Genomic DNA, 11,536 nt, shown 5'->3' with positions numbered 1-11,536 from the left:
AATTCTCAACGCGAGAATTGATTGTAATTTTAATAAATAACAAAAAAGAAAAGAAATATTATTGACACCGCATGCATTGTGGTATGTCTTCGTTATGTCTGGGTGGCTCGACCGTAATTATTGTGCTTAAGATTTTTTTAATTTCGAATTTTAATTTCGATAATATTTCTTTGTTGTTGTTTTTAGGTTCAAGCTCTATTAAAAATAGCGGTAGTGATTGATTAGTATCAAATCTGGTTATATTGTTGATCGTTCTTACCTGGTGTCCGATTTTGGCTAATCCCTCGCATATGTTGTTTGTATTTGTTTTAGGGTGTAAACCTCTGATTACTGCTTTGTAGTTTTTATCAGATTTGGGTTGGTAAGTGTGATACCCAGCGTTTTTTTTCTTTAGCGCTTTTGTCACTTTCCCATAGATTTCTGGGGTATTAGTTTGTACTTTTATCTGATCCAGTTTAAGTTGTTTAATGGTGTAGTTTTCTCTTCCTGCCGTGCTGTTTAGCAGATCAATGAGGGGGTCTACTACTTTCGCGTCTATGTAGATTGGTGTTGGTTTGGGAGTGTATGTTATTGGTTTTTCTGCTGGGTCCGTGTCCATCTCTTCTGTCAGTGAGCTGAGGGAGTTTTGTATAGGAATTTCCTGTAGCCATTGCTGTCTTTCTGATTCTATAGTTCTCCTAGCATTTTTGTTTGTATTTATTTTTCGTTTTTTGCTGGGAGTTACAGTCTTCCAGCTTTCGTTATGATGTGGTAGATCATTGTTGATATTATTCTTTTCGTCGTCTTTTTGTATAATTTCCATCACTATTTCGTTTGTAGTTGAGCAATCCTGTACTTCGCTCGTTGGTTTATTTGGGCTCTGTTGGTCTACCGCCCTGTTTATGGCATATGTTTCTCCTTTGTTTAGTATTCTTATTATTGGTATCTTTTGAGTGTTTTCCATCATCGATTGGTTCTGTTGCTCGTCCCTTCTTTCACTCTTGTCGCACTTACGAAGGCACTGATTTTCACATCCGCATAGCTCGACTGCTCGGGCAGAACTCATCTGGTCACAGTGACGAAGATATTGAAGTCATTGAGGCAAAGGCATACAGAAGTACTGTATCGTGGCATTAGAGGTTGGGTCATCTGCATGAAAATACAATGAGTAAAATTCCTGTACTGAGTGTGAAGGAAGATTCCAAAAAATGTGATGAACTGTGTGAAGTCTGTGTAAAGTGAAAAATGACAAAGGTGCCATTCCCAAAGACACCTCACCATATGTGCCAACGTCCCTTGGAAATCGTTCTCAGTGATGTCAGTGACAGAGCTCAGTGTAAATCATTAGCTGGAGAAAATTACTTCGTAACTTTTATTTATGATTTCTCTCGTTTCATGCACGTTAGAACCATTAGTAAGAAAAGTAAAGTATTCAAGTGTTTCAAGGAATATCAGATGAAAGTGGAGGCCCTGCATCAGTCCAAGATAAGTGCCCTCCAAACTGACAATGGCGGTGAGTACACAAGGGCCAATTTTGAGAACTACCTGAAGGAGAAGGCCATTTCACATAGGAAGACCGTCCCTAGAAACCCTGAGCAAAATGGCGTTTCAGAACGAGCCAATAGTACCCTGGTTGAGATGTCTAGGTATTTGCACATCCATTCAGGGCTCCCTGACTACCTGTGGGGAGAAGCTATAAGTAATACGTGCCACATAAGGAAGTTATGCCCATTCGCTGCTATCGGAGATAAAATTCCATTGTAGTTATGGAACGGTGAGAGATGCAGCATCTAAGGGGAGATAAATAGACTAAGGGTATTTAGATGTAAAGTTTGGCCCTGATCAGCCTAAGCGGAAAGAAATTTGATAGTAGGGCAGATGAGGGGATTTTTGTAGGTTACGACTGACAAGTCAAGGGTTACAGGATCTACCAAAGACCAAGAAAGTAATAATCTCGTGTCATATTGTGTTCGAAGTAAATGTGTTTCCCTGCAAGGGTGTTAGTGTGGACCCGAGTAATGTCAAGAAGAAATTTTCTGTTTGGATATGGGATGTTGAAGATTTTGAACTTGAAAAGGGAATTGAGCCAATTGATATTGAGGTCCAAAGTGATGGTGAAAATGATAAGGGAGAACGTGGCTTTTTCATAGAAAACTTAATTAATGAAAATAATCAGGAGGTTCAGAAGGAGGCTGTAAGTGTATCGATTGTGTCTAGGAGGTCAGCAAGACTACATGAGCCAAAAAGTTGTAACAGTTGTGCTCATATTGCAACGGTTTGTAAAACTCAAAGTTTGTGTGCGTCTGTTAATATGTGCGAAGCCCTAAAGGGACCCGATGCTCAGAAATGGACAGAGGCAATAATGAAAGAGTTGGACAATCTCGTGAATAAAGATGTGTGGGATATAGTGCTCAGAGCATTGGGTAAAAATGTCATTGACTGTAAGTGGGTCCTTGTCATCAAAAGGGATCCTGATAGATATAAGGCTAGGCTTGTAGTTCGAGTATTCCGGTAAAGACCTGGGGTAGACTATTCGGAGACCTTCAGCCTAATTGTGAAACGCAAAACCCTGAGAATTTTACTTGCTCTGTGTGCTGAGAATGAGTGGAGTTATGAACACATTGATGTAGAGTGTGCATACCTCAACAGTTCTTTGGATGAGGACATATACATGGAACAATCTGAATTCTTTGAAGTTCCAGAAAAGGACAGTAGTCAATATGTGTGTAAACTTAAGAAGAGCCTGTATGGACTGAAGCAAGCTGGGAGAAAGTGGTTCAAACATATTAATAGTATTTTGAAAGGTATGAATCTGAAACCATGTCTGAGTGTCCCATGTGTGTATGTGAATGTATCCAAAGATCTAATTGTAGCGGTGTATGTGGGTGACATTCTTGCGTTTGGAACAAAGACTGCGATTTGTATGTTCAAGACTGGTATTAAGGAAAAACTAAATGTTAAGATGCTAGGTACTGATACTCAATTCTTTTCCGTCCATTTGAGTAAGCCAAGCAGCACTACTGTTGTGTTTGGCCAATCTGTGCAGATAGACCAAATGCTGGATTTGTTTGATATTACTCATGAGACTGGAGTGTCAACACCACAAGTTAAGGAGTGTGAAGCTGCTTTTGATATTGAGTGTGACAATAAGTTGTATGAATAAACTGTTCGGCTTATAATGTATGCCTCTACTGTAAGCCGTCCTGATGCATGAGCAATGGGTAAGCTAAGCCAAAGATGTGCAAATACGACTGTGTCTGATTGGAAAGCAGTGAAGCGTATTTTTAGGTACCTGCCAAAAATCAAAGACAGCTAGTATACCAAAAGGCAGGGCAACCTTTGAAGGTGTTTTGTGATTGAGATTTTGCGGGCTGCTCAATAGATAGTGTTACGATGTTACGACTGTTCGCGGAGAGACGCGGTCGCTAGGAGAACGCGTCAGCGAGAGGCGTAAATTCTCGCTACGATCATGTTAATCGACGCCGCGAAATAGTCGTTCCCCTGTTTCGTTTAGGATAACAGAGGTGGTTTAATGAATGTAACACTGTATTAACAGGTTAACATAGAACAATATATTTTACAATAATATGATGAAGATGTTACAGAAGTTTCCTCGTCAGATTTGTCGAAGTGTCATGTTTGACTCGTCAGAAGGAACTGCACGCCCTTCGATTATTTTCGTCTTTTCTGGAAGGCGACCCCCACTACCTTCGGATCACGCCACATTATTTTACGCGAGGTAAAATAACGGCCACGAGTCGACGTTTCTGGAGGTCGCCAGAACCATGCGCTTGCCACTACAATGTTTGTTTGCCGGGCAGCCGCGACGATCCGTCTGCGACGCTGCAGGACCGCGAGCGACGGTCAGAAAACACAGCCTGTGGTAAGCCTCGTGGCGTAACAGATAGAAAATCTAGAAGTGGGTATGATTTCATACTTGCTGGTGGTGCAATATCTTGGTTATCAAAGAAGCAACCTATTATATCTCAGTCGACATGTGAAGCAGAATTTGTAGCAATGTGTGGATATCCTTACTGTTAAGGGAGTTGGGTCAATTGTCATATTGTCTCCGCCCATGCAAAATTTTCTGCGGTAATATTGGAGCAATATTATGGTCCAAGGATGAGATAGTTTCTGAGCGTTCTAAGCACGTTCAAGTCCGTTATTTCTATGATAAGAATTGCGTATCAAAAGGTATATTAGATTATGTTGATGTGCCAAGTTCTGAGAATGTTGCAGATATTCTTACCAAAGGTTTAAATAGGATTAAGATTCAATATTTTATCAAAGCTATGGAGCTTATAGAAAGTATGATCACAGAGGAGTGTTGAGGAAAATATTAGATTGGTGTGATCACTAGTTCCTACATGCTTAGTTGGTACGACTTCTAACAACGCTCTTTTGTTTTGGCGTTCGTCACGTGTTCATTATCAGAGAGTATTCGGTCTGTTCTAATGGCTGTACATGATGGTGAAATACAGAATATAGAAAACTGAATCTGTGTGAATCAATTAAATATCGAACTCCAAAATCTACTTAATAACAGATTTAATGTTTAATCTATCTCTTTCTGCTTTTTTCTTACTTCTAAATGTTATGTCTTCTTTTATACGACTTATATTAGATAACCTTCCACCCATGTGTTGTTCGATTTGAAGATCACTGTTACATTTCGCGACTCAAGCTAATCTATTTTCATTCGTATAAGGGGGTTTTCTCGCTCTCGGGGATATTTCGGCCGACTTTTGATTATTGATAACTAAAAAATGAAATCGCAAACGTAACATTTTATTCTTCATCTTCGTCTTATTTTTACTTCAAGAATCACCCCTTAAATTTGTACATCTGTAGTCAAACACTCTGTATAATAAAGCATAGTGACTACGATTGTAGCAGTAGTTATATATGTTACACTGTAACCATTCTCACTGTTCACGCGAGCGCCGGACCCGAACTAAGTGGACAACATTGTATATCATATGTGTTATATGTCGGGTTCTCATTATGATTAGGGGCGTGTAACGAGTCTTCATTTGGATTAGACATTGTTCTTATGCAATAGAGAAGATATTTGCTAGTACAAATATGATTAATACAGAATTTGACAAGTAACCGTGGTAATTGGATACTCGAGATGCTAATGGCAATGATCTTAGATTCAATAATGAATCCGCGGCCAACGGGATAGCAAAGGTATTTTCCTCCAAAATTTAAGTCGGGCTCTTTGGTAAAAACGTGAAGTATTCACTGATCGGAAAGACGTTGTTTTGGCGTTGTTTTAGACAGTAGCTCGCTAGATTTAGCTGCTATATGAGTAGAAAGACTGTCATCTACATGATGAAAGGGTAAGATTCATCTTTAAAAAGAAAAAAAAGATACAAAGCTCTTTGTTGAGATGCGGCCCAATCCTCTCCAGCAATAAAGTATTACTGGAAGATTTAAGATTCTTTAGAAATTCGAAACGTCATGCTATTTCAAAGATGAGAATTGACTCATGAGGCATCGTTGTCGTGGTTGTTGGTAATAATAAAATAAACACGGAAAAGATTTTGAAGTAATACCATGATTCTTCAGCAGGACATTTCAACGTAAATAAAATCCTGACCAAGGTACCAAGTTTTGTTAGACCATTTGCCACCAAGATTTAGAGGTATGATATAGTCGTTGTGACGTCTGTTCGGCGAAGAGAAAATCAATCAAAGAATTTCTAGTATTGAAACTCCATTTGTAACAGTTGCGTTCGACGTATTGAAACCGCAATCCAAGTTCCGAAACAGAAACAAATATGCGCTGTTTGTGGTAAATTACTTCACGAAATGGCCCAAAATAATCCCAATATCAAACTAGTCGTCACAATAGCAAAGCTCCTTCTGCAGGAAGTTATCAGTTGACACAGTGTATCTATAAAAATACATTCCGACCAAGAAAGGAACTTTAGAGCCTAACACTTTTAACACCGACACTTTTTGTATACCTATTCCTACCGTGTCCGATCAAAATGACCGGTGATTAAAAAAGTAATAGTTTTTATAATTTGTGGCGGCACTCAACAGCAAATACCATCACTCGACACTAACTACTGTCGGACGACGGCAGCGCAGTGGTTAGCGCCTTAGGTTACGAATGTTCGGGACCTGGGTTCAAACCCGGCAACCGGAGTCCGATTTTTCTTCCACGCATTTCAATCGGAAGAAAAATAGCAGTACCCCATCAGCGACATCTACAGCTAGCGCAACAATTATCACGGACAACACACTTACACCTCAAATTTAACTTACATAATGGTAGATTTGTACCTGAATGTATATAAAATGATGAATTTTCATAAAATTGCTTTTATTTAATTTCAATTGTAGACTTAAGTAAAATTACACTTTTATTTATGTAGAGATGTACAACTTCGCTGCATTTTCTACAAATTATCTTATTATCAAATGTACGTTTGCCGTATACATATTGCCCGCATCTTGAATAGATTTTCATAGTTTTATAACCTTTACAACATTTTACTTGGCAAGTTTTTTGTAGTACTGAATCTTAACTTGTTGATAGTTTTATTGCATGGTTTTTTCCTGCAATTCTTTATACAACAGTAATGTATGCGCCAAGTTTATAACAATTTTGTGAATTTTTTATAAATCGGACCCATACTGCAGATAACATTGCAAATTTATTGGTTCATAAACATTGGCTTCTTTCGGTCTTCCTATCAAATCGTATAAACCTCATAATTTTAGCAAAGTCATTCCTGCTCTTTGTTTTTGAAAAAAATGCAGATCCTCAAGTTTTATTCCGCAAATATGAGACATCTAAATTGCTTGCCTGATATGCACCGCGGGCATATAACAGAACAATAAATGCATCTAGTTTTGTTGTATCTAGCTCCCACTTAGTCCCCAATGTTCTAAATGCTTCTTCTTGCGTACATTTTATTATATGATCCCTTATACGGTGATAAATGATAAGATAAAATACCGGTATAAAAGAACCCACGTATAAAAAAAAAGGTTTGGGATTTGCATCTATTTTTTTTCAAACTGCTCCATCGGGCCCAGTCTCACTCTCTGCTGTCAACGATAACTTCTTTCTTCTTCGGCTTAGACATGAACGCTTATTTATAATATTCTCCTTTTCACTACTGCTGTCTAACTTTGATTCGGTTGTAAATGGCTTTTCATGTGTTTCCATGCTGTCTTCAGTTGCTGAATTTTCTTGTTCGTCGCACACTGAACAGTCTTCACCTATGTCCGTTATTTTTCTTTTATAATTTTTTTTTGGAAAGTCTTGACATTTTTAGAGTAAATATTTATCATAAAATAACAACATGTACAGAATACAAAATTATTGTCAAATTTTATATGCTTTACTTCTTCTTTTATAACAACTTTACACAAAACGTTTTGAGATATTTTCGGTCCGAGTTTTACCCATGTATGGAATACAAAATTATTGTCAACTTTGATATGCGTTACTTTTCCTTTTATAACAACATTACACAAAACGCTCTGAGTGAGATGCTTTCTATCTGAGTTTTAGAGATAACAAGTTTAGATGTCGACTAATTGACTAACAAACTGAGATGTATTCTAATCGAAAGGACGATAGCAAGTAAGAATATAGTCTGTGACGGCGATATTTATACGAAAATATTGATGGGTGCTGACAGTTCTGTATCAACATGGGAAACCAACATGGGACATTGAACATGGGAAAAAGCCGCTTTTCCCGTGTTTGATCGAAATGAGCAATAATCCTAAAAAACTTCTCGACTTTCAAAATGTTTGTAACAATTAACCGTAAAAATGCTAAATTTTATGGCGGTTCCTTAGGATTATTATGGGCCTGAGTTGATATGTTTTACCATAACACTTGATGGCCAACTTGATCGAGGGATGGATTATAGTTTATAACAAGATTATGGGCGTAACAGTTGTTATTGTTTGTTATTACTGATTTTGTTTGTCATCTGGTCTTTAGATAGCCTTTTCTTTTTACTGATTGCATTTATTTTAAGAGTAACTAAAATATTTTATCGGCTGGTCAGATTGACCGCCTGCGATAAGCACGACAGAATACAATTTTTTCTTAGGAAAAAAAAACTAGAGGTAAATACCAAAAAATATATTGTATGGATGTTTTATGAAAGGTCATAAATTATAAAGCGATATGATAACATTTCAATATGGTTAAATTTGTGTAGAAATTTAAAAATGGTCAATTTGACCAGCAGTGGTAGATTTAATGTTAAAGAATTAATGAAGCAACTGGAGAACAAAAGAATGAGAACTACTTTGCTAAATCCACAGTTCCACGGTCTTGTGGAATGTTTAAATCGAAAATTATTACAATAATTATCAAAGTCCGGGATGAGTAGTCTCGTTATTCCTTTTGGCATATCGCTCCGTGCGATAGGAATCTACGCATCTACAGGAATTATACTGCAAATCGAGTCAAATGTACAAAGTGCATGCATGAAACATAATAAGCATTATTGTATATGTTACGAGGATGTAATTTTCTATCTTCCTTATTACTATATACTGCTCAGAAACCTATTTATCTAAATGATGGTTAAAAAAAATAACAGAATTTACACCTATGTATACACTGTGTCATTTGAACCCGCGTTTCTGGAAATCGATGAATTCGTCACACTACGAGCTACACGTTTATCTAAATAAAATCATACAATTCCTTCTAAAATGACGAAGGTTACCTCGAAATCTCGGAAGCACAACCACCTAGAGAAACCATCATTATAAGAAACCTAACCCGAAACAAGATAAGTTTAATTTGAAATGAAATATAGTTTGAGAAATAATTGTGTGAGAAATTTCAAATGGGACACTCTGTATATTATATCTTTGATTTATAATAATTATATATAGTATTTGACAAGGCTTATGGTATAAGAAATATGCAATAATTGAATTAATTATAATCTGGTGTAGTCATCTAAAAACATACATCACACTCTTGTTGATGTTGTACTATTATAAAATACTACTGCAATATATGATACTTTAATAATATTTTATATATAACATTTAAAACAATTCATTCATACCTCCATTTACAGTTACAACATTTACAATTTTGTTGGCGAGCATGATTACTCCACTGGCGACGTAGCTCGCAAAAGTTATTTAGCCATTTACAACTTGGTTTAGGTGGCGTAAAGCAATTCCACTCCATTTCTTCAGCGCACTGACAAGGTTCTAAGCGTGCTTTTTTATAGTGTGTGCTTATTGTACTATTATTAATAGATTGCAGGGTGTTACAATCCGTAGGAATGAAATATCCTTCATTATTTTGACACAAACAAAAGTAAGAATCCGGTATGGAACCTCTTTTCATGTTATCATGGTTCACTATATTGAAAATGAATTTATTATATCACATTTATCCATAAGTTTATTGATGTAATATATAAATAGTATTTTACAATTAAAAATATATATTAAAATATTATACTTATATATAACTTTACTAACATTATAGAAACAAATTTTAAAACAGACTAATGAAATGTTTTATTAAAGAAAGATATTAGATCAATTAATGTACACTGATAACTGATATTGATACTAACCAGCAAACAATAATAAATTTATAGTTCTATATTTTATTATATTTGAGTATATTATATATTTTTGCTGATCTCCATATAGAAAAATATTAAATAACTTACATTTTACTTAAATGTGATAAATATAAGTTAATTTTCTTATCCTATTTATTTAATTCATACTCATTAAACCAATATAAGTGTATAAACGTATATAATTATGAAATAAAAGATTATATCTTTTAAAGAGAGAGAATGAAAGAAACATATGTACGTATATGTGTATATATATATATTCTCTTTTTCTCTCTTTTAAAAGATGTACTCTTCTGTTTCATAATTATTGTGTTAAATATACATATTTAATACACATTATATATCATGGATACTCTTCAACAATATTCATATTGAAATTTTGTATTTATTGTTAAAATAAAATTATTTTATTTCAAACTATAATTTAATAAAAGCTATTTAATAAGAACAAATAATTCATTCATTAAGTAAAGTATCAATCAGAGCGAAGATATTTGTTAAGTAATGAAAATACTAAATTAAGAAAACTAACATAAATAATATTACAAGTTAATGATATCTTTAATCGCTTCCTCAGAACTATATGATTCTACATTACAATTTCTTTACCACGATGATGGTACCTCGCTGGGGGTAGCCACCCACATGTTATATTAGTATACCGCTATAATATTTTATCAAATGTCCTACTGGACAAATTGTAAAATGTAAATAAATAAATAAAAAAAAAAACAATTTCTTTAACATACGTAATTGACGTGTAAGTGTATGTGTACTTGATATTACACACTACATTTAAATAATTTTGTATTCGCATTACATTAATAATTATGAATATCTATTACTGATAAACTAACCATAGTTATTATCAACGCATAGTTCAATTTCTTCTTTCTTTTTACAACATGACATATTTGTTCATCAAATTACATAGTAATATTTATTTTTTATCAAAGGTTATGCTGCTATTTAATTCAAAATATAATTTTAAATTGTTACACAAATTTAGTCTACATGTTATTTATTTAGTTTCATAGCAATAGGAAAGATCTTCTATTGTCTTATTAAATGTCTTTCATATTACCACTGTGAACTTGAGGATAATCATAATGATAGTCAACTAATATTGTTAAATTACAATTTATATTAACATGTAATAGAAAGAATATATTAAAAGGTAATGGCTTATTTTTTATTTCCTCCATACCTATGCAGAGAAAAGATTATGCTTGATTATTGGCATTGAATTGTTCCATCTAATAGAAAAATGAAATGATTTCCAATAACTGTTAGATATGAATTGTATGCTGCTAAAATGTTGATAAAACACAATAAAAAATACAATAGCAAAATAGCAAATATATAGGATAGTATAATATAAATAATTTTTAAAAATGATAATAGTAATAATAACAATGATAACTTTTGATTGAATTAAAATTATTGTAGTTACTAAACTTTATGAATAGTACACATATCTGTGTGTAAACATTCTTTCAAATTATTTTTATAATATTATTGAAACAAATACCAACGAAGAATTAAAAATGATTAATAATTAAGAGAATAACAATCAAGGAAACTTGATTAATACTAAATCTGCTACTATCTATCAATTTGACCGTTTTCAAACTTTTGTACAACTTTCACATATTTAAGCATTATCACATCGCCATCAAACTACACAGCTTTTCTTAAAATATGCATACAATGAATTGTCGAATATTAATTCCCGTGTTATTTTTTTTTCCAAGAAATATATGAAACCTGTCCTGACTACTGCCGCCGGTCTATTTGACCGCTCGAGATAATATGGTATTTACTCTCTTAAACAATCAATATAAAAGAAAGGCTATCTCAATATGTCATGGCCAACTCAAAAGAAATGACCAAATCTTTTTTTTTATATTATTTATTAAAATTACAATCAATTCTCGCGTTGAGAATTTTCAG

The 11,536-nt window shown here is 34.3% G+C and overlaps 1 protein-coding gene across 1 annotated transcript; it reads right to left on the bottom strand.

Annotated features, from left to right (window-relative positions):
* Window positions 1-7,134: 7,134 nt before the first annotated feature.
* LOC112213825 lies at window positions 7,135-10,917 on the bottom strand. The gene is made up of 3 exons (XM_024371429.2): window positions 10,441-10,917; window positions 9,047-9,350; window positions 7,135-7,220 (listed from the first exon to the last, which is right to left on the bottom strand). Exons 1-3 carry the CDS (start codon window positions 10,493-10,495, stop codon window positions 7,217-7,219), a joined length of 363 nt encoding a protein of 120 aa, XP_024227197.1. The 5' UTR covers window positions 10,496-10,917; the 3' UTR covers window positions 7,135-7,216.
* Window positions 10,918-11,536: the final 619 nt, after the last annotated feature.

Source organism: Bombus impatiens, unplaced genomic scaffold, assembly GCF_000188095.3.
Source record: "Bombus impatiens unplaced genomic scaffold, BIMP_2.2 scf_1323, whole genome shotgun sequence".
In the NCBI taxonomy this organism is placed as follows: Eukaryota; Metazoa; Arthropoda; class Insecta; order Hymenoptera; family Apidae; genus Bombus; species Bombus impatiens.
This window is presented reverse-complemented; position numbering and strand designations above follow the sequence as displayed.